At 32.9% G+C, this 24,956-nt stretch overlaps 1 protein-coding gene and 2 long non-coding RNA genes across 8 annotated transcripts in view; 1 reads left to right on the top strand and 2 right to left on the bottom strand.

The window, feature by feature from the left end:
• LOC139429003 (uncharacterized) lies at nucleotides 1–23,838 on the top strand. Its single transcript, XR_011639709.1, has 3 exons — nucleotides 1–138; nucleotides 328–488; nucleotides 23,443–23,838. It is a non-coding gene; the product is annotated as an uncharacterized lncRNA (long non-coding RNA).
• Nucleotides 907–24,956, bottom strand: part of LOC111425859 (Guanine nucleotide exchange factor in mesoderm) — a 124,006-nt gene continuing 99,956 nt past the window's right edge. For 5 of the 6 annotated variants that reach the window (XM_023060144.2, XM_071194280.1, XM_023060146.2 and 2 more), the window contains exons 2-9: nucleotides 18,530–19,236; nucleotides 13,677–13,860; nucleotides 12,860–12,984; nucleotides 4,590–4,952; nucleotides 4,223–4,534; nucleotides 3,938–4,166; nucleotides 3,254–3,881; nucleotides 907–2,129 (exon numbers count right to left, since the gene is read on the bottom strand). In XM_023060144.2, the coding sequence (XP_022915912.2) occupies nucleotides 1,259–2,129; nucleotides 3,254–3,881; nucleotides 3,938–4,166; nucleotides 4,223–4,534; nucleotides 4,590–4,952; nucleotides 12,860–12,984; nucleotides 13,677–13,860; nucleotides 18,530–19,236 (3,419 nt within the window). In that variant the 3' untranslated portion in view covers nucleotides 907–1,258. Of the gene's footprint in view, nucleotides 2,130–3,253; nucleotides 3,882–3,937; nucleotides 4,167–4,222; nucleotides 4,535–4,589; nucleotides 4,953–12,859; nucleotides 12,985–13,676; nucleotides 13,861–18,529; nucleotides 19,237–23,402; nucleotides 23,691–24,956 lie in introns of those variants that run through there. The other variant, XM_071194281.1, reaches the window with a different exon arrangement.
• LOC139429002 (uncharacterized) lies at nucleotides 22,626–23,403 on the bottom strand. Its single transcript, XR_011639708.1, has 2 exons — nucleotides 23,240–23,403; nucleotides 22,626–23,116 (listed from the first exon to the last, which is right to left on the bottom strand). It is a non-coding gene; the product is annotated as an uncharacterized lncRNA (long non-coding RNA).

Below are 24,956 nucleotides of genomic sequence, written 5' to 3'. Positions count from 1 at the left end.
TGATTAAGATCCAAATATTGCAGGTGCTTGTCAAAATTGAAATTGAATTTAAGTTTTTTTAATGAAAAAGTCTTATTTAATTAGTTTAAAAGGCTGTATTTAACTCAAAATTGGTTTCTCTAGGGTATTATAAACAAGGTAAGTAGATTAAATCAAAAAAAGATATTTTTAATTTATTTCTCTTAATTAGAATCGATTTAAATTAACAACAATTAACGAATTTGTTATGAATGCGAGATAATCGTAAAGAATTCGAATTGTTTTAAAATTAATAAAAATTAGGTTAGAATTGATAAAAAAAATCGGAATAAAATTTTATATTTTAAGGTTATCCAACTTGTCTCGGTTACCATGGTGATTAAGATCCAAATATCGCAGTTGCTTGTCAAAATTGACGTTGAATTTAAGTTTTTTTAATGAAAAACACATCATTAATTGGATTTAAAGGTTGTATTTAATTCAAAATGGGTAAATGGATGAAATGCAAGGTAAGTGGATTAAATAAAAAAAAAAATTTTAGATCAATTAAAATGTACAAGAATTATACCTAGAACTAGAAAGTTTTAGGTTTAGCCGGGCGTCTTAGACAAGAACTTAGAAAACTCTGAAGCGCACGGCTAAACCCGAATATTTCTAGTTCTAGGTCTAGTGTTAGTTCTAGTTTTACACTAGCACTATCACACTTATAATAAGTACAGTATGGTAATTAATTACTGTACCCAACATCATTATTGCAAGTATGCAACCAATATCACAATGAATATATCTGAATACGGAAATATACTTTGCATACTTGCAATGATGACGTCGGGTATGATAATTAATTAACACACTGTATATGGATAGGGTGGATCAATGCTTTAATAGGTTGAGTTGAATTTTTCTAGAAGAATAAAAGAATTAAAGTCATATAAAAACTATTATATTTGTGCACATATCTAACAATAATTTAAAATAATAAAATATCTTACTCTATAAATATAATATATAGTTTTAAAACTGTCTTACTTATTTGGCACAAAGACAAACATCTGGATAGTAATATTTATTTAATATATTAATAGTTATTATTACATATCTCCGCGAATCGCGTTGTTCCTTTCTACGATAACGATACGTTTAAAAAAATACACAGTATACGATAATAAAATTCTATAAAACAGAATTTTCTTATTTAAGTGAGTTAAAACAACAGCCATAAATATAGCACAATGGAAATCGTTATTGAAGTGATTAAAGCTTAACAGTTCTTTAAATATCATTCGAACCGTCCGACCACAGTTTTTACCCAACCTTTCGATTGCGATCGTCTCGAGTTTCCATTCAAAAACGATTCCGTCGTCGCCGTCGATTCTAAAAAGTTACTTTTTATCGTATTTGTACTCTTCAACGTACTTTGATTTGTTAGCTCCGTATTGGTCGTAAATTTCAAAGGTTTTGCTGGAATAGGTGGAGGAGCTTTCGTTGGTCGTTGTAAAGATTTTCTCTCAAATAACGGACTATTATTCGTCGAACTACATCGTACGATATTTTTCTTTAAAAATTCCGGTCTAGAAGCACCCGAAACCCTAAAACTGTCACACCTCTCAACATTATCATCATTCAAATTCTTCTCCAATATACTTTCGTAGTAACTATCGTCGCTATTTTGACTAGAATTTAGAATTTCAGAACTTGATCGCGTCACCGTATTACTGTTGTGAGATAAAATCGTCGATATCTCGGTTATACTTTGACTAGAAACGGCAGTTACCGTACAACTAAAACGGCTACATTCATTTTCACGTAGTCGTCTATCAAATTCCGTAAGTACTTCGTGCTCGTTTATCGTCATATCCAATTCTTCGGGTGCTTCAAAATCGATATCTTCACTTTCCGTTTTACTCGATGCAATACTTATCGTCGATTGATTGAGAGAATTCATACTGGCGAATATTTTTTGCGGATCCTCATAATCCGGATTTGCTATTCTCGCTCCTATCGCTGCCTTTGATGCTTGTTTTGAACTCGATCTTCGATGTCGTTCTTTTATAGCGTGATATTTTTGTATTAAACTAAGTCTTATTGTCGATTTCCTGTATATTTTGTGTTCAGGGTGATCGTTATTGTCTAATTGTGTTGATATGGATCTGGAATAAGAAATTGAAAAATGTATTAAAAATCAAAAAAATAACAAAAAGGATAATATTCTTGTTTTAAAAATAATTATATCACACCAAAAAGTGTAAAATGGGAATTAAGGAATTGGAAGTAATGACTTTCTCCTGAGTATCTTCTTAATCTTGGATAATACTAGGGATGCTCAGAAGCATAGGTACTAAATAGTTTGATAGAATTGGAAATCATAAAGTTTTATTGAGACTGTAAGATACTGGGAACAACTGGGATGAATGAAAAGTGTTGGGCGCAATTAAAAGCTATTGTAGTATTCTGTAGAAAAAGCTCTAATACTATAGACGTAGTTTATGATTTAAACACATAATATTGTGCATTATATGAAGTTGTTACATATTTGTTAACACATGATTTTAATGAATTTGTTATAAAACATTCAAAAATCTGCTTGTTAAATGTTATTAATGCCTAAATGATTCCACAAACTTTGTACTTACCACTCAAATCAAATTTATAGGAAAGATTGTGGTTTCTCTAGGTAAATTTGTGATCCTGAATTACAGGTGCAAAACTGAAAGTTAATTCTTTGATTTTCAAAAGAATGCTTCATATAAACATAATCTATAATCATCTATGAAAAAGTTATCTTTAACGGTTTTTTTCAGAACAGTTTCGTTTATTAATCACAATTGATATTTCTCCTGTCAAATATGACATTTAACTTGTCAGTTAATTACCCATATTTTTAGAATTTTTTACATTTTAAGTAAAATTTACTGAAATGATTATTATGTTTATATGAACTTTTGCTCTAGAAATTAGCATAGTTTTTGCCTATAAATCAGGATCATTTTATAAATTAATCTTTTTTTCTTCTTTATAAAATATTCTTGATAAATTCATCAACTTTTATTTAAACAAATAAAATCAATATCACAATAGATTCATTTAAACATGATCTACGTCAAATTAAATAATAAATTATATAATAATCACAAGCTTGAATTGAGATTATAACAAATATGTTTAAAAAATAATTAATCTCAGTCTTTATTCGTCTCAGTAACATTCACAAACATTAAAATAAACTAAAAATTTACCTAAATTTTAAAATTAAAATTAAAGCAACATCACTTACGCTTCTGGTTCTAAAATAACGTCCGTATTCTTAATACATCGTCCTGATACGTTTCCAGGTCCATCGATTTGGTCGTTTAATTGAAAAGATCTGGGTAATGAATCAGCCTTACTTGTTACAGGATCTTTATCCTGTTTCAAACATATATTCGGATCAGTCTCGCTTTCTCTTAGCACTCTTTTTTTCCTATTCATCACCTTATTAAATTCTTCGTGTTCCATAATAATACCCGTTACTAAATTTTCGATGCTCTCGTTCCCTTCTTGTTGCGTATTCGTCGTGTTTATAGACGTTTGTGAATAATCCGAACCGTCTTCGGCGATTTCGAGGTGAACGTCGTTGATTTCGCAGGTTTCCGAATCTGAGAGATCGGTGTAAAACGTCGAAGTACTCTCTTTGGCTTTTTTCAATTTGGAAATTCGCGAAGGGACCGTTTTATTATCGTATTGTTGCACTACATTCGGTTCGGATTTTCTACGCCAATTTCCCAAAGATGGGAAGGAACGATCGTGAGATGCTGCTCTTCTTGATGAGAGATCACGAGATTGACGTACTCGACTACGTCTTTCTAAATAATGAGGGGTTGAATACTGTTTTTTTAATGGGGTCCACATCTCTGGAGTTTCTTCTAAAAATTAAAAAAAAAATTGTATTAAAAAAAGATGATTAAATCAAATTATTTACCTTTTTCTGGTAAATCTTGTCCAAGTTGCATCAGCAATTGTTGAGCGTGATTAGGAATCGCCGCGTTATAATTTTCTATAATAACTCTTTTTAATTGTCCCGTCCATTCTCGTTTGTGTTGCAATGATTTCGCTCTTAGCGTTACTTGTAATCGTGGATTATCAAAAGGCAATACATGGAAGCTCAATGGTTCTCCTCTTACTTGTTCAACCAACATTAAATTTGAACACTAAATTCAAAATTATCAATATTTATTTAAAAACGAAAATATATTTGAGATCTTACCATTATATGTGATTTATAAGTAAAATTTCCGTCTTGTTTACATTTAGTCATTAATAATAATTTATCAAACAAAAAAACGTGTCTCCTTCCTTTCACACCTCCGACCCTAAACGTTCCCTCTGCGATTAATTCTCCTAAAGTTGTAAGATCAGGCCCGCTCCATCCATACAATTGGGATTGAATTTCTTGGATCCTAATAGCAATTTCATGTTTTCTTTTCATGTTATTGATGTGAGCTGCCACACCGGTCATTGTTGTTAACGCTAAATCTACAACGGGTTTGTGGTCTGACTCACATCGTTCCGATAACCTCTGTAATAAAAGAAACATTTATTTTTAAGTTTTAAACTTTATTTGTTTTTATTACCTCTAAAAGCATTCGATATCTTAATATCCTTTGAACAGGCTTCAGTAAATATGATCCTAGAGGTAAATCGTGATGCTTTTCCATTTGTACTTCTTTAAAGTACTTCGCCGATTCATCGTTTCCCATTAATTCGGTTAAAACTGATATGGTTTTTGGATAATCGGTGCAATAATCCGTGTAAATTGAAAAACCTGTGTTGTTTATGAATACTTTAGCGGTGGCTGAAGGGTCCAGTTTAGCTTCTCTAAGCTGCTCCAAAAAAGAACTATTAAATTCGTAAATATCCTCCAAGTTGCTGAAGAGTTTTGGGATGTAATCGTGTAAATAACAATCTGGGTTGGATTTCCATGGTTGTAAATAATCCTGTAAAAGATAAAAGTAGTTTGTTTAATAAGTAGTAATTTTCCAGTTTATCAAGGACGATGTTTGCGTATGATTGTTATCAATAACGAGAATTTTATTACCAATTCTAAAATAACGGTTGACTAATTGTTATTTTTTTTCTTACAAATTGAAAAGGAATGTTGAAATAGTTTTTGGTGAAACACAAAGATTTCAAGAACGTTACAAAATATGTCATTAAAATGTGAAATCATAGCATTATTAGTAAATGTTAAAATTTTATTTTTTATATAATTTCACTTACGTGCTAATAATTTTAAACTGTTTAGAAATTAGTTTTCATAAAATAGACGCAAGAGGTTATTTAATACTTAGGATTCTTTTTTATTTAAAAGAAAGCTGACTCATTCTATAATAAATTCAATATTTACTCTACTAAACACCACATTGATCCGATATGTAATTGAATTTAGCCTCTGATAGATTTTATGATTGATAGCAACTAAAAAAAGCTATTAATTAATATATCGTGGTTAACACTTTTTGTTCGTCTCTCAATTTAATAACACACGTACACGCGCGGGAAATGAAATTTATTCCGGGCTCGTTCCCTGCCATATACGTTGACCGTGTAATTAAAAAATTACTGGACCACGAGGTTGTGGCCCGGAGAATGTTATGTAACCGTCGACGAGGCGTTCGGCTGTTGGTGTGTAATTACCTATTTATTAACAAGAAGTAATAGACGACCGCTATAGCAATGATTTATCGAGACTTGGTGGCATGATTAAGCGAATATTCGCCAATAAAAGAAGTAAGTGTTCGATATAGAGAGTTTACAAGTTCACTAAACTTCCTCATAATCCATCTTATTTCGCTCATGTTGCTAATTTTATACAACATATTGATTATTTCAATTTTTATAAACAAGCCAAGTATTCAAAACATAAATTTTTTACTTACTAAACAATTATACAGGGTGATTCAAAAAACCGCTGACAGAATTCTAAAGTAGATAATACATGAAAAATTAAGATGAATAGTCTTAATATACATGGCGAGATATAGCGGATCAAAGTTTCTTTAAAATTAAACATTATCTGCAATAAAAAGCACTTTTTTAAAAATATTCTCTACGCCATTGCTCTCTACGCGTGTAGAGTGATCAATTATCTATCAATTGGTCTCTTACAAAACTTTGATCAAAGCAATAGTTTTTAAGAAAAACACGTTTGTAGAAAATTTGTCAATTCAATCAAAAACTGTTCCTTTAATCAAAGTTTTGTAAAAGACCAATTGATAGATAATTGATCACTTTACACGAAAATACTGCACGTTTGACACAATTAGCAGTGGGGTTGAAAATAAAATCACTGCAATTATTAGGTATTTATCCTGACCAAAAAATTTTTCGTATTTCTTAAGAATTTAATATTTTTGTGTTTATTTACATAACCATTTCGTTAAATATACACAAAACGACAAAGTTAACATTTTATGTGACATAATGAAGAAGTTTTTGCCATTCACAAATAAGTTCTGAATAATATTTATATTTATGCGAAATATTTTAAACTTCGTCATAAAAACAACTTTAAATGGAATTTTGACCTTTATGAATTAAATATTGTTATGGACCCATAAAATTGCTAATAACCGCTCGATTTTAATAGAAATTATTATTACTGACCTACAACCATTTCTTGATTAACGATTTTAATTTATTTCATGAGAACCGTAAAACAAACCCGTTCGTTTTAGGAAGTCGTATATAACAAGTATAATAACAAAGGCCGTGATTAACCGTTTTAAATTCAATGGGGACGGCTTTTATCAAATTCGTTGTCACGGTCGCGTTGTGAAATTTGAGTTGGAATATGGTATGGGTGTCGTTAGGTTGCTCGTGTTTTGTAACACAATCGGTGCTAAAATCAACTCGTGAGATTGTTCCTAGTAGAAATAAATATATAACTCGCCATAGCAGTTATATCTTTACGAGTAAGATTTTTTTATTGTTTCGTTTTTTACACCATATTCGTTTCGTCAAAAGAAGCGACAAAACAAACGGTGGGTGTTTCAAAAATCGAAAACGCAACATGCATAGTAAATTATTTTGTTAAAAAAAGTTTTTAACCTTGAGGTTGGTCACCTTTTCTATGAGTCATTCTATGAATTTGACTCGTTTAAAAATTTAAGGTCAAAGAAATCAGATTCCAATCCAATCGTTCTAACAACTTCATCATATCACACCAGTCAATCATAATTAAAATTGATAGTTGTAACTTGTTCAATCAAAGAAAGAAAATACACCAGAAAATTACTCATCATTTTGATTAAGACTCATCGCGTCAGCAAGACAAATAATAAACTCCACACTTCCTGTACGAGACGTTAGCGCGTTGCTCGTCGCTGTTGCGAATGTCACACTTCAATCTTTTAATGGCAAATACCAGAGGCATTCCACCGCGATGACTGGACAAAGATGATCGACCAAGTTCAAGGATAAAAGTCCAAAGGGCTCGACCGGCCATCACTTCTTTTGTGGCTGACGATGGTTTTCTTTGGTTGTGTAGTATGCTTTCTTCGTCTTCGTCGTCAACTTCCGGATACCGTCGGTTTGTGATTTGCGGTCTGCATCGTTTCGGAATGATGATTGAATATCCGGGGACCGTGATATCACGATCCAGAGGACGTGTGTTGAATCGAAATTTTTAACTGCTATTTTCTCGTTACTAACTGAGTAGTCGGGTTCATTGGTGACATTGTTTGGTGTGCAGACATCGGAATCGGATGTCTGGCGTCTCGTTGACCGAACAAGATTACTAGGAAATTTACTCTTTGGTTTGTAGATTAATGTACAAAAGAAAAATCTTTAAAAACATATTTAATAAATTAATTTGCTTTTATTTGAAAGTTTTAGAATATTTTTTTTAAATAATCAGATGATTTGTAATGAAGCAAACATTCATGAAACGATTTAATTGATACTCGGAGCACATGTTCGTGTCAAGTCGAGGGAAATTAGGCACAGTCATCGAGAGTGCCGCCAGCTATGGTCTTGTCTCGTCAACTGTGAAAGAGTAGTGGAACGAGCTGGTGACAAGCCGTTAACCACGGAAGTCCTACTTGACCTGCTTCAACGATTCATCAGTCCATCAGTCCAGCCTCTTGTCGGCTCCATTGAACAAACCGAAATTACAATAAGTTAAAGAGGAAAGATGTTCGAACCAGATGTCGCCCCTTTTAGATTTTAGACTTTAGACGACGACGCGACGGTTCATTTAAGCTCAACCAAACGAGAATTCCACCCAATTTCTTGACCGACTCCTTGACATGAACTAATAGATGTCACTCTCCTTAATAACTTCTTTTAGAAAGTCTTCTTAAATACTTTTTAATAAGAGGATTTAAAATACGGCACTTTAAATCACGTTATTTTATAATCCAAGTAATTCACCTCACCATCACGACGGTGAGTGAGGTTTTACGTTAACGTGTTACATATTTATGGATTACGGGTTTAACGTTTCGCAGAACAAGAAAACTGCATGTCGTGATGCCGGGAGAATTTATAGCGCGTGTAACAGTTATACACAAGGCGAACGTCTCGAAGAAGTTGTGAAGTAATCATTTTCCGGGCGGCGGCAGCGGATTGTCGTGTTGCCGTCTCGAGAGTTTGGTTTTTCCTTTTTCGACACTAATTGTCACGAAAGAGGTGTCTTATTGGCTCACGGGCAGTCAATTATGTAAATGTTTTCTCTTTTACTTTCTAATAACTGATTTGCGTGTCTATACACACATTATAAATCTTTGTAGATAATCAACGATTATGATTACATGTTAATTTATAATTAATAAAGTATAAAATGTTTGATTAACTAAAGAATGCCATCTTTATCTTTATCTCTGTTCTTAAAATTCTGTTGGTTAGGCAACCATTAAAAGCTTATGTATCTGAACTCAGTATGGTTTTTCTAGACAAATAAATCGGTCAGTGAAGAAATTTAACAGTAGTAGTAGCGATTCCCACGTTAAAATACCTAATCTGTCTACAAATGCGAGTCTCACACGTATATCAACCACAAACTAGTTCTCTGAGTATCCTGGCAAGTATCAACAACAAACAAAAAGTTGCTATACTATTTTTCGCAAAAACATGTTTTCCTTACAAGTTTGTGTTAAGTGTGAGTAAGTAATGTGTAAGTAATCACTCTCTCTGCCGGTATTTTCCACACATGTCCCAGCCACCTCAATCTCTAGGGTTTAATCCACGTTGATAGTTCTGCTCCTTCCTGCAGTTGTCTATTTCGTGCAAATTAACTATATATAGGGAAACAATAACTTTTGTAATGATGAAAGGGGTAGTTTTTTAAGATCAACTAATTAAGGTTGTAGCACAATGATTAAAAAGTAAGGATTAAAGAGGTATCTTAAGCGAGAAAATTGTACGGCACATATAGAAAACAGTTAATTGGTAACAGAATAATGCAAAAGCTACCAAGCATAGCCCAATGATGATATACACTGCCACTAAAAACCTAAGGAATAAATCTAAGCAGTAAATCTGTAGAGAAAAGGTATAAAGAAGCAAGTTCAGATAAGGAAAAATTAAATAGTGCACAAAGAAGAGTCTTGATACGACTAATGAGAGCTTACAGATCAGCATAAACTTAAGAGAACGCCGTTGTGATAGAGACACTATCAATAGATTTGGAGATAGGTAAATGAGTGACGAATTACTACTTTAGGCGAAGGAACGAAGACAAGTATCACTGATTTGATAAATGGCAAATATGTTGGTACCTTGTAGAAAGAAGCAGAAGAGTCTAAAATCGGAGCGTTTGCATGGAGAGCAACATTTGCATGGAAGACAAAATTCAATGATTTTAACAAAGAAATTGATTTCACTACAGCTCCGTATAAGTTTAGTTTTTATTAAAGGTTCTGCGTCACTTGTTGTGAATCATCACTACTTATTTATTCAAACTAGATTAAAAAAAAAACGGAATAAATAAAAAAGATTAAGATGGAAAATTCCAACGTAAGAACTTAATAAATCACTTTTAATTAACCTAATAAATAAAATTATCATTTTCAAATCTGAATTCGCCGCAGTTCAATTAGCATTACCTCGTTACACTTGAAAGATTTTAAAATAACTAAAGAGGCAAAGTGAAATTCACCGAGAATCTTTCACTCCGCATTCGCCCCATTATTCCCGACCAAAACGCGATGATTGAATCCGATTTGAATGCCGGCATTGTAAGCTCCCTCGCGTAATTAAAAATTACCATAAGCGGAGAAGTTGTAAAAGTGGGCCGCATTCTCTCTTTAAGCTTATCGCTACACGCAGGTTTTTTATGTTTTTTTCCTTAACACCTCTTTTCAGACTCGAGTTGCATTACCGTGTACTGCAGTAAAAACTTTATCAAATTTAGAGGCATGAAGTGTTACGTAAGATTCTTATCGAGAGCAACCGTAAAATTAAAAAAAGTCTTTATTACCCAGGAGTGGTGAGTCATGGTCAAGTGACTCCGCTGTAAACCAAATTATACTGGTTACGATATATGGAGAGGTTCATACTAAATAATGATAATATGATGTTGAATTTAAATTACTTGCATAAAAGAATTTGTTTTAAAGAAATTATTTTAAGTAATTCCGAATAGGTCAGAATTGAACGCTCCCTATTTCAGGTTATGGACTTGTTTATGCTGACATATCGTGTTGGGGGCACGACTCGATTGGTTATTAAAAACATGCGGGATCGAGAAGAAAAGGTCTCCTTAATTGACAGAAAACGTGAGAGCGAATCGAGCGAGACGATGGCAATTTTCGCCACCCGCGGTTAAATGGTGTCATATTGACGAACTCGTATGTATAAAACTGCGGTATACCAATAATTTCTTTGAAAATCGTTGTAAGATCGTTTGCGTTTCACCAGATATTTTCACACGTTTTCACAACGTTTATTGTGTTATAAACTATATAAAATGCGGGTTGCAGGTAAGCTGTGATTTACGATACTTTAATAGATGTTTGTGGATATTTATGTGATGAGCTATTAATATATTTAAGAAAGTCTTCGCACATTTACCTAATGACAATTATAATTTTAAATTGCAAATTTGTTTAGGTAGACTCAAAGTTATTCGAGAACATTAATAATACAGCAAAACTTCGATATAACGGACTTTGTTAGAACGAACTTCGGATATAATGAACAAAATGCTTGTAGAATAATTTGCACGCTTGCTTTAGGGTTAGTGTGACTTTCTGTGGGGGTAGAGAAAGCGCTCCTCCTCGTGGATGGTGATATATGGCTTCCACTACTCCTATAGGGCAAGGGAAATCACTAACTAAATAGCACTCCATCGGCCCGGTCCAAGCTGTTTACAGCACCTGTTATACCATGTACTGGAGTCCAGCACAGGGGATCTTGGCTTAACTGCCTGGATTGAGAACTGCCTGGAAACCTCATTAAAAGCTCAAAGTCAAGGTGGAACAGCTTATGCCGAAGACTTTTATCGCTTTATAGTATTGGCCAATACTTGGTTCCTAATAAACGGACTCTGCATATCTGGCTCCAGTTTCAACGAAATCGCCTTACTGCTACATGATGGACCTTGTTTCCCTATTTATACTCGTGGTGCCTATATAAAACACAGTAACGAAATTGAAAAAGAGGTTGATGCAACTCTGAGCGCATCAGGGCAGAAATCGCCTTCAACAAAAGGACATTACAATGTCGTCCGCTTCTTCCGCAGCAAGCAGTATTTGTACAACAGACACCATAATGCTACAGGAGAGCATTGAAAAATTCCAACTAAAAGAGAAGTAGCATGAAAAAGTCTTAAGTGACTGCTCAAACAAGGGCTTACTCCTGAGGAAGCCCGAGCAAAGGCCGGCTGAAAGGCGTAGTATTCCCAGCGGAGGCATTCTTCTGCAGGAACAAAAGCCTACAACTCCCAGGTTGTAGGTAAACCTCACCACAGCCCAAAGGCAGGCTATTTCTCGTAGATTAAGCTTAAATTCCTCGGAACCACCTTTAAAGCAGGTTGGCTGCTGTTCAACTGCTCAAACCAAGAGGCAACAAATTAGCTAAAGGCAGTGACACCAACCGAGCAATCATGGGAAGGGACATCCCTAATGGCTATGAATGAGAAGGAGTTACCGAAAGCGACTAGAAATACTGGAGTTCAGCCGTATGTCTCTTATGACGGCTAAACCCAAATGTTTCTAGTTCTAGGTTTAGTGTCAGTTCTTCTAGACCTAGAACTGGAAACATTCGAGTTTAGCCATACGTTTCTTAAGACGGCTAAATCCCAATGTTTCTAGTTCTAGGTTTAGTGTTAGATCTGGTTTTAGTTCAATGAAAGTATACAACAATCTAACGCTGATTAACAACTAAAACTAGAACTAACATTAAACCTAGAACTGATTTAGCACGGCTTATACGGAGACTCATATTAGTCCGTTATACCGAGGTTTTACTGTCATAAGAGAAATCATAAAGTGAAGTTATAACAAATAAAAATTTTAATGTTTGAATTTATGGAGAAACCGATACATCAACTCTTGTTAAAAATAAAAATCCAAGCTGGTTAATTTAAAATACAGTAGCCTGTGGCTACCGTTGAATGATCGTCCACTTAGCCTAAACAACAATCTATCAAACGGAATCTCATTTTATTTTTAACCCGTCAGCTGTTCGAACAAAACATTTCACGAACGTGCCCGGTCAGCTAACCATGGAACGACGTGAAGTCGGTCTTGTTATTTTTTTCATCCAATCCACATTTTATTTTCGTTTACTAGAGAGATTCTTCGTTCTCGTGCGCTCTTTTGATGCCGCAAGGAACGCGGTCGACGTTTCGTCGTCGTCTTCAGAGTACAATGACGACGGTGAACCACCATTCTCCACTTACCTGTATGACTTTGTGCAGATCCTCGACGTACTTGGTTTCGGTATCTATGATCTCAGCTACGACGTCGTGCTCTTTCCTATTGAAGTTTGTAGACGGATCTTCAGCTATACCGCTGTCTGCCGATCCTAAAATAAGAAAAAGAACAAAAATTAACCATCGTGAACCAACATGATGTGTCTAAAGACAAGAAAGAATCTTGATATTTCAAACATGGAATTATTTTATCATGAATTTTTTTAAATCCAAAAATTTTTATATTAGACTTGAACCTTGACAAAGTCGAAATAACTTCCTTTATAGAATTTTTACGGTCACACGGTTATAAATATTTTACGTCATTCCCATTCAATTGCATTATTGCAGGATGGTGATTAAATTCCGAATGACGATCGAACATTCCAAACTTGACAAAGGATCATTTCGAAAGCGCCGCGTTTCTAAAGACGATAAAAATTCTTTTAAAGATACATCGAAAACCTTGAACGCTGTTAATAATCAAAGAACAACCATAAGGCGTTTAAAATTGAACGTGTAAAGTGCATAAAAATGTATCGTTTGGTTGGAGTGTATGAGTAACGGGGCCAATGATGCTACTAAAACTGGACGGTTCTAAGAAACTTCTGAAGACCAACGGTCGAGTTTTCTTCTTGTTTGCGAGTAATAAAACTTTATAACCCTGCACAGTACGGTGCTTTTGTATGTACGAGGAAGAATATTCTGGGTTGTGTTAAGTACGTGCTTCAACAAAAGCATTGGTAATAAATATCAACAAAAGTATAACCCCCTTAGGAGAAAAGTGGGTGGGATGTTTGTTTACCTTGAATTCCGGATGGTTCCGGGTCACTGTCCAAACTTTCTGCGGAAGCTTGATAAACAGAACCTGGAAGATGGGGTCCACTACTTCCACTTGAAGAGCAGGATCCTAAACTTGTTAAAGAAACAGGCCTGGATACTTCCGATGATGTTGTACTATTTGTTCCGACACTACTTTCACTGGGAACCTACAACAAAAATAAAACATATTTAATACAAAAATATTAAATTTCATTTTTTTTTCTATGGTTTCAAACAATAAAGAAATCCTTCCCGGCGGTTTAAAGATGATCACTTTTCGATCGTTTTTTCTTCTCGTGTTAATGATATGTAGGGTTGCAACAAAGTCTTAATAATACCAGTTTGAGACGATTACTCAGATTTCTCGTTCGGCCTGAAATTCTAAGCCTTTGCTGCTTAATGATATGGGATCTTCCCAGAAATATCTCGTGACAGAAGCGTTCACGGAGAAAAGGAAGAAATGAAAGTCCTGCTGTGTAGTAGAAGTAATCTCGATAATGAAAAGTTAACGACTTCTTCTGGAATTCTTTGCTTCGGGATTAAAAAGATAGTACCTTTTTATTTTCGTCTCGTTAATTCCGAAGGATTTTGGTTAATTTAAAATTAACTATATGGTTTAATATTGAAAGAATAAAAAAATAAAGTTTGAGAACCGGATACAACATATTTTGAAGAAAGTGTCATAAATGATTTTTTAATTTCCATTAAAATCATTGTTATGGATTTTTTAATTCTTTGGCACATTTCGTAGTTGTAGACTTAAAAAATCGTACCTCAAGAACAAATTGAGATATAACACTGCATGTTTAACTCTTATAGACATCAAATATAAATTTTAGAAAATCGTATCTCGAGAACGGATTGAGATATAATGATAAAATAAGGAACATTTTAAAGCAAATTTGATGAAGATTTAATGTGCCAAAAATAATTTCTTATTTTCCAAAAACATCGTTGTTATGTCTTTTACCTCAACTCTGCATGTTTGGTTATGATAGATGTGAAACATAAATTTTAAAAAATCATATCTCAAGAACGGATTGAGATATAATGATGAAACAAAGAACATTTTAAAGCAAATTTGATGAAGATTTAATGTGCCAAAAATAATTTCTTATTTTCCAAAAACATCGTTGTTATAATTTTTTAAACTCAACTCTATATCCTCAAAAAAACACATCCTCGAAGAAAGAAATTGAAAATGTTCGCTAAATCATTATTTTAAACTTGATAAAGATTTATTCTGTTGAAATTGAATTTAATTTGAATTGAACGTGCGTAATCTCAAATAAATAACGAAACTTGGAAATTCCCGGATATAGTTTAATCATTTGGAGCAATTTCGTGATTTTTCTAGAACACCGTCGATTTAAACTTTATTTACGATTACTCATTATTTAAATAATTTTATTTTGTAATTATACTTCATCATTGCTTGGTAAGTTTAATTAAAATTATTAACTTTATAATGTACTCAGTCAGAAAATGTAGTCCTCATTTTTTAATTTTAATCGTTTTAAGCCTGTTTCAATTAAAACTTATAGAAAGCGTGACAATGATATTTATTATTTAATTAAACTATTAATAAAATTAAGATTGCACTCATAAACTAATATTTTCAATTAATAAATTGATATAACTACCAACAAAATTATTTATTCGACTTCTCTTATTATAAGTAATTGAGAAAAAACGAATTAAACTTTAAAAATGTTGATTACACCAGATTTTGTTTCAAAAATGTAATTAAACAAAAAACATTATTAATTTTTTTTAAACAAAGAAAGTTACTTTCTACCCATCAATGATCGCTGTTAATGTAAAGAGAAGAGTATTTCGCTTTGCATTTCCCTTACAATGAGCGTCGCTTTGATCTCGTCAAAGAAAAGTGGTTCATCATAATTTCGAACCCAATTACTATCAGAATGATTAATTTATCGTTATTTTTTTAGGTGGACGTGCGGTGCCTGTAATTTCACTTTTATCGATTTGGTAATTGCAACGGTGAAATTAATGTCAATTAACTCGAAAGTAAAAGATAAAAGAAAGGCGAGCCCTTTATATACGGTCGTCGATCCGGTCGGCTTGCAAAAATGGTCGAGTAATTGGAGAATTTGCATTTAAGATTACCGGTATTATTGACGTGATAAAGCGCCGGTTACAATCGTTAAAGCAAATTTACAATCGAAACTAAACTATCTTTAAGAATATAATGAATAAATCATAATCAAATTTTTAACTAAATAAGTTCTTTATTATGAATAGTTATTTAAGGATACCACAACTCACTGTGTGATTATCCCTCGGCGCCAGTATTATTGAACGATACCGACCCTTTGTGTTTATGACCACGTCCTTTATTGGTCCGATGGTTGTTAAGCCCTTCCTGTGTTTAAACTTTACGACCGTACATACCGTGTGTTGTGAGCAGACGTAGTTTGGGGGGGCATTGATTTTCTCTTATATTCTCTATTTCTGTGTATTGTGTAGCTGAACCACAAAAAAAAAGAAAGAATCAATCAACTGGAACTATTTTCCATGTAGTTTTAACATATAATTCGAAGTAGGTACAGCGAACAGTTACACGATTTAATTAGCAATCGCGTTAGTATTTTATGAAAATTTATGTGTGAACAAAATAACAGTAATTGAGATTTAATATTTTTTAAACATCCAACGTGTACGTAACAAATTGATTTCTTAAATGAAGTATAATCAACTTAATCAACATAACAATCTGTTAATTAACATATTAAATTAACCGTAACGTTACAGTTAAAATAGTCGAATTTACAAATAAATCGATTAGAAATGAAAATCGTGTTGAGATTAATAGTTAGAGATGAAGATAAATAACATACCAATACATTTACATACCTTCCTAGAATTTATTGTGTTGCATTCTTGTACAACTCTCATGCAGTAGCGAACAATTACAAGACCTTGTTTTACCTCACAAGGTATCGAAGTAACAATTAGCGACGTAAAGTTGGTCCATATACTGCAATGAACCGAGAAGGCAGGTTCAAGCTAATGAATCTGCTAAAGTTTACGACGAACGACGATCGACGTCGGGAGAATTTCACGTTCGGAGTGTAATTAAAAGAGCGTCGCAAGCGAGCAATTAACATCTGCCAATTTACCGGCTAAAGAGGCCGAGACTCATTAAAAAATCGCTCGTTAGCTTGTTCGGAAATTGATTATGTAAATTTCGAATAATTACCTTACTGGTACGTTTCTTTTTTATATGCTTAATCGATTTAAACGCGCAGAAGTAAATATGAAATATCAGTTATTGAATATAATACAAAAATTATTGTGAATATGATTGACTCAATAAAATAAATAGTAATGAGATTTTAGAGAAAAATTGCGAATTAAATAGAATATTCAATGAAGTTGCTATTTTTATTGCTACGTTATGAAATAGAACGTAACTTACATTCATAAAACTTAATTTATGATTTTGTTTTCTGCATTGGTAAATGTATTATTTGGTCTGCTTCTATTTATAAAAAAATTATTAATGGCAGGGTTGGGTTGGGTTAGGCAAATTTTAAACTTCAAACATAAGAAAGTGAAGATCAAGTAACTAAACTAAAGATAGTTCATTCAAAAAACTCCACGATCAACACCAACTTTGTCATTTGTAAATACCCAAACTGCAAGAAGAAAGCAAAGTTGATATGATGAAAAACATGTGTTGACACATGTTTACTTTTATGACGCATGTTTGTTCAAAAAATAAGATGGGAAACTTATAAACAAGGGAAATGAATTTACCTTGTTTTTCAACTTCGCTGCAATAAAAGTCATGGGGAAAACCCCACTGCAAAGTAAGAATCAAGAGAAAAGAACGACTATCACCCATTGGTAGGGGAGAAACTCATGAATCAGTTTACTCATTTCTTAGCCTCTCGTGGTTTTAACATAGCCTCAGATAACTCAAGATTGTAAAAGTTGTGTTTTGCATGCAAACTTTATATTTTAGTGTTTGGCTGATGAAATTGGCTTGACTTGTGTTTTATTAGACAAGTATCAGTTGTAACTGTTCAAAACTGAAATATTTTGACAATGTTATTGTGAAGGAAACGAACCGAATTACAAAAGAATTTAACTACATGCAGACTTTTAACGAACCTAACAGTTTCCTGAGTACTAATACCATCAATAGCTCAATATTTAAGCAAGAACTGCGCATATTAAGAGGAGGACGTAAACAACACAGTATGATGCTTTCATAATTACCACTTTACTTATAATTTTTATCATATTTACTTCATGTTCATTTTATTTAACCGCACGCAACTCAATCCTAATCTTTGCGTTTTTGTTTTCTAAAAACTTCAAATAATTAAATATATTTATAACGACCTAGATACACCATGTAGGTACATTTATAAAATGTTAAGCAAAGAAGTAGTTTTACCGTTTATTTTTTTTTTACATCGAAGATAAAAACCTTATTTGCTTGAAGCAATCACGTTACATATTTTTATAACAAAGCAGAAGGCCCGTGTATATTCAAGTACCCAATATCTTGCGAGATTAATCGATCGAAAGTGAAGTAACGGTAATTTTTTCACTATCTTAAGATACCGCCAAGCCGCGCGAGTTCCGTTGATGTTACATAACAGCGGTCAGTACGGGTCGTATAATATTGCAAGAACGCGCCACAATGGGTAATGCAATACAACGGTTGTTTCCTTTGTGTGATATTGTAGGAGATTAAAATGTTTTATGCTTTTAAGTGGAATTTTTAATATTGCTACATAACAACAAACCATAACTTTTCTTGTTTTTTTGTTTTTAATTATAAATTTATGTACAACTCACCTGTAAGTATTTCCCCATGTTTTTTCTCCCAACTGGAGTTCTTGAAGCAATACCGGAAGGGGATGTATGTTTGTAGTTTCCAAGCGGTTTCGACGGCAGAGTTGAAAATCCTTCGCCAATATCACTTTTTAGTCCTGTAATTGTATCCTCGTCGTAACCATTCCGATTTTTCCCTTCGTTACCGCCTTCAACACATTTTTTCGTCGCGTTTTCACCGTTAATCTTCTCTACACTGCACTGTCTTAAATCGTGGCACGCACCGTTTTCAACCACTTCGTTCGTCCTATCCTCGCACTTCGCGGCGTGCAGAAATGAATTGTTTCTTTGCACCTTCTTTTCAGCGGCTGGTATCACCAGATCTGCATCCGGAAGATTTGACAACATTTTCTGCACCGACGGAATGATTTCCAAGTTCTCGTTACTTTTATATACTACTTTGTCTGATAAGAATCTCTTCGAACCGTATCTTGGAGTGTTTCTTTTAAGTTGTGTATCTTCTGAAGGATTTACAGTTTCTTGGTCTACGTTCGAGAGGATTTTTTGCACGTTAAACGAGAGGGCAAAGTTGTTACTTTTTTGTATACGTCTTGGTGAGGCTAAAGGTTTCCTATCTTCCTGAGTTGACTGATGGTCTTCGTCGGGTTTACTCTTGTCTAATATGCGATCAAGAGCACTGAGGATACCGGGCATCAACTCAGTGGATGGACCTACAATAAAAAATATTAAATTAGTGCTCATCGTTTATAGGTATTTCTAAAAGTAGTCAAGTAATTATGACTATTATTGGAAAGTTATGCGATTATTAAGTATTACAAAAAAATATGAGTCATAACTTAACTATTTAGAATATATTGGCAATTTTATTATTACTATTATTTTATTGTTTAGTACGTGATTGGAGTTTCAATAAAAAATAATTGTGGAAAAATGATTGCAAGCAGAGCGTTTATGAGAGACTACGGACATTGTAATTATTCAATTCTGGCAGTTAAGGTCAGTGCTTTGAAAAGTGCCGTTTCAAGTGAATCAGGAAGTGTACAACCGTGAGCAATTGAAAGATACTTATAATGTCTAGAAATAGATTCTGTTAAATCTAAATATTCTTGGTTAAACGACTTATAATGATATTTTAGCTCAGGAATTTATTAAAATAACTATTGACAAAGAACTTTTAAAAAATAAAATAACAACAAAGAATCGTTAAAAAAATTTATCTAGACCACCCACAAAGTAAAAAAATCATCTAAGAAGTTCAAATAATCTATGTATGTCACGTTATTGGTAATGACACGGGAAATACCACAATAATTTTCAAAGTTATGCGAACTGGGTTAAATTCCATCACCTATTATTGAAGTCGTGCAATTTGAATTTCATTAAAAATGTTACATTCACGGTTATCATCACGAGATTATTCGATTACGGAATTATAAAAAAACACGCAACACAACCGCAAATCGCTCTTATTATCGTACACAATTCCACTAACCTAATACGACTACTATGTAAAGGCCGGTAAATTACTAGGTAAAATCCGGCAAATTATTATTATGGTTACATTGTAGCACTTTGTAAGACGAGACTTTAACAGGTAAAAAATTGTGGAAGAATTGTGTAGACTAACAGGAACCTAACCCAATTTTAATGATTATTAACACGTCTACCTTGAAATAATCGAAGTATCGATGTGTTGTTTTCAATATTTAAAAAATATTTTCTATAATAATTTTTAAAAACGCTTTAACTCTGCATTATTATATTAAATGTTTTTTGTGCACTTTGTAGATTTGGATGTATTAATGCTGATAGTTGTATATCAATGTAAAATGCAGGAATGACATCAATGGCAATTACAGATATAGCCATCAATGTAATATCAAAACATCAAATATCAGTTAAAAATGGTTCACAAATTAGCTTTGTATAAAATTTTTGGGGATCTTTAAGTGTGACCAAATTTGTTTAAAAATGTCAAGCATCATGATAAATTCATAATAAAATTATCTCAAATGTCTAAAATTAAAAAAAAAAGTTATCTAAAATAACACAAAGTATGATGCTATATCATTTCCAACCACAGCGACTACTAAGTACTAATACAAGTTCTAATCTAACCCAACCTAACTGAACTATACCCAATCCAACTCAACTAAATCCAACCCAACTCAGTTGAACCCAACCCAACCCGAACGCTAGAGACCATAGGTACACTTAGGTTGGAGAGTCTATGACTTCGCCTGATTATAGCAGAAATGTATTTTAAGTACATAATTTCTTTTGTAAACGACTTCGGATTATTCAAGTAAAAACCTATGCTGCGTTTTGTGAGTGTTATTGAATTAGGATCACCACATTGATGCATGTGATGATATGCAACGCCTCGCGTTATTCAAACAAAATCTAAAATCTCTTTTCTGAGTTTATCTGAGATCACTTGCAGCTGGAACACTACAGTATGTGTCATCCACTGATGGGTTGATATGATATTAACTGCAGATCTTCGGGTCAACTAGAATTTTTAAAAATTTCAATTAATATTCATGAATTATCTAGAATATCTTGAATTTTCCAAGGATATCTAAATATTCGATTATCAAATTTTCAGGGACGATTTCCAGAAGATATTTAATGATTTCCAGAAGATATTTAACGATTTCCAGAAGATACTTGACGATTTCCAGAAGATATTTAACGATTTCCAGAAGATATTTAACGATTTCCAAATAATATTTAAAATTTACAGAAAACGTATGAAGAAATTCAATGATATTCATGGATTACTAAGAATATTATAGAATTCCTAAGACATTTGAGAGTTATGGAATATCGCGAATATAATATTTATAGAGTTATTGGAAGTGAAAAGAAAGACAAGAAACTGTAATGCGAAGTTGTGTCAATGAGCTTATAGAGTTATAGTTCTTTTTATAACATTATAATTTGCTAAACCAATTGAGATAGAGCGATTATCTATTTCAAAATCAGAAGATAAATGGTTGCCAAATCTAAAAAGTTATTGAAAACTAACACTAAAAAGAGAAACATAATAATACATTGAATTGAAAATACCCAACAATAACAGATGATGTTGAAACTAATTGTAATTGACGTAACAAAATATAAATTTCCTTTGATTATTTGTCAACCTGTCCTAGACAACCATGTGCAATGTAAATAGTCAACTTGGCGGCAAAATTATCCTTCTTTCAATACGCGAGTCGATAAAGCGCGTGAAAGCGTATACAGATAAGTTGTCGGACTCTCTGCAAGCAGGAAGTTAAAAGCAAGAATCGGCATGGATAACTGGAATCTTTGACCCTCTTTCCGCTCTATGAGTCCACAGCTCCAGATAACTAACGGCTCGACAAACATCAAACGCAAACTAAGATAAGCTCTCTGTAAGATTTAATTAAAACGCGGAGACTATTTTTAATCGAACATTTCTTAAAGACACTCTTCGACGCGACGTATACAAACATCTAGTACACATTTATGTAATAACATCTATGTGTTTATGACTGGCAAAGGCTGCTTATTATCACTTCTAAATAAATACGAGTATAGATTATTATTTTTAAAGTAAAACAATCGGACACTTATTTAAAATTGAAAGTTCATTTTTTGTTGCGCGACGTGAAGTGGAATAATTATTGTGCAATTTTTAAAATACGGAGTTAAAAACCGGGAACATAAATAATTAACGCATACCTTGTTTTTCCGTGAAACCTGAACTAGCAAGGTGACCGTTTTAATTTCCATTCGGTTTAATAATTATTGACTTGTGACCATCGCGTTATATTCAAACGTTATACATATAAGGTGAACGCAAAATGATTACGGTCTTTGTTCGGTTCAAGTAGTTAAAGCAAGAAATAGTGATCATTTATAGAACATTCTCACGTTCTGTTTCGATGTATGACATTTACAGACATTAGCAACGTTACAAATACTGCCGTTTTTGATCTTGGATGATTTACGAAAGTTAGAATCTAAAATTATGTTAAATTATTAAAAATTATAAGGAAGAAAACATAAAGAACCTTAAAATAGGTTAATACAACTCTGCACTTTAGTTTTTTTTGATAAAAAAACAAGATGGATAAAATAAAATCTATTTATAGAAACTCATTTGAACGGTACTACATTAATAACCGTTTAAAAATAACTACGTATAATTATCCGGTTTGATTACTGGAGAGATCGAAGTCCGGACGGTAACAAAACAACTAAAAATTTAATACAAAAATAAGACACTTTCTAATCGTATCTATTTATTCGATCGGTAAACACAAACGAACATCTAACGCCGACGCGAACTAAGTAGTACCATTGCGTTCTTTATTAATTATTGCTACTTTTAGTTCAATAAAAATATACTACAATCTAGCGCTGAATAACAACTAAAACTAAAGCTAACGCTAGCACTAAAACTAACACTACACCTAGAACTAGAAACATTCGGGTTTGGCCGCACGCTCCTTAAGACGGCTAAACCCGAATGTTTTTGGTTCTAGGTCTAGTGTTAGTTCTAGTTTTACACTAAGGCTGTCGCTAGAACTATCATTGTCACTAGAACTAACACTAGACCTAAGATTAGAAACATTCGGATTTAGCCGCACGTCTCTTAAGACGGCTAAACCCAAATGATTCTAGATCTAGGTCTAGTGTTAGTTCTACTTTTCATTTTTCTACTTTCCAATATCACTAGACGTAGAACATACAGAATTCCATTACGGATTACTTTTTTTATCATTCAGACGTGCGCAAATAATGAAGTTCCTTCTAATTACATCACCTATTTAATATTCCGCACATAAATTAATTGAACACATCACATTCAAATATACCTTGAATATTAACTAGCACCACTTACGAGTTTTTCATGTTAATGTTTTTTTTTCGAATTCTTGCAGGTGCATTTCTTGATGGTATTCCGAACGAAATGTCGATCTTGTACGACGAATACGTTTAGCACTGAACTTTGTAAAGACACTGTGTAATTTGAAGGCCAAGCGGCAATTTGCAGAAAGTTGAACTGGAACCGAGACTGACAACAATGGTACTATTGAACGTTTTAGAAAAAGTTGATCTGTTCGTGGAAGATATCGTTGTTTTAATAAGATAAAATAAGAAGATAACTTTGCGGTTCAAAATGGTGTTGCACAATTCCCTGGTGATTGTAGAACGCGCCAACAATATCGAGAGGTGCAATATTTATATTGATAAGATTGTGGTGTTTACAAAATCTATTGTAAGCTTTGTTTTTCTTTGGAATCGTAATTGTTTTTATTATTAAAATATTAATTTAATATTTGTTGAAATGATGTTGTCATTGAATATGATTTTTTCATCAAAGATTCTTACATCATTTCATTTAAAAATAAATGTGATGTACGAAGACTTAAACTTTCAATGTTACAACTTTTGAATAATTATGTAAATTTCAATAACATTCGATTAAATTAAATCGAAACATTGAAACGTAGTCTAAAAGTAATTGTCCCCACAATCAACAAAAAATGCGAATTAATTATTATTAAAGTGCGACGTACTTACAATAAAGACTTATAAAGACTGTGTTAGCAGACAAAGACAATAAAATAAATATCTTCCGCACAACACGCGGCGTCCTTGGCAATACAGAAATAAACTTTATGAACATGTGTGGTATTATTTATTTAATAAAAGTGATGAGGTACTGTTTTGAACGATATCAAAACATAAATTAATCTGAATCACAATTCATATCAAACATTATTTGTTATTTATTACTGAAAAGTTATGGCGGGAGTAAATGTGGCCTCTATCAAGTGATTTCCCAACAATATTAATTAGACGAGTTGTAACACAAAGAAATAGTCGTGTAATTGGTTTCATGATTACAATTTTTTTTATAAAAGATGCGTTTTTAAGTGACCAATAAAAATACAGAAAAACATATTTATGTTACTATTAGCAATGTCTATGAATTTTCGTTAGGATTTTGTATAATGTCGCAGTTTTTTGTGTATCTGTCAAAAACTCCAACAAGCATCAAATGAAATATTGTTTTTTAGAGTGTACAAATATCCTATTGGTACGTTAATCGACACTCAGGTCTTATGGAAAAAGAACACTCAAACCTACAAGCGCAGCAGGATTACTCAGAAAGGAAGAGATATGCCAATTGGATTAGATTTGAACGTAATACATAAATACGTGTTGCGATAGAAGATAACATCGAGCTAGTTGAGCAATTTGTTATACTTCGGGATGGAACTGAGCTGGGATCGACCGGAAAAATAAGAAATTCTGATTCTTAGAAGAATCACAGTTTACTTTACACTATTCAATACACTAAGATCAAAAAATATTCATTGTAACAATAATCTTAGAGTATATAAAATAACTATAATACCTATTATTTGTTATGGACAGTGACAGAGAG

The sequence above is a fragment of the Onthophagus taurus genome, chromosome 2 (assembly GCF_036711975.1).
Source record: "Onthophagus taurus isolate NC chromosome 2, IU_Otau_3.0, whole genome shotgun sequence".
Classification (NCBI taxonomy): Eukaryota; Metazoa; Arthropoda; class Insecta; order Coleoptera; family Scarabaeidae; genus Onthophagus; species Onthophagus taurus.
The sequence above is the reverse complement of the archived record's forward strand: the minus strand, read 5'-3'. Positions and strand labels throughout refer to the sequence as shown.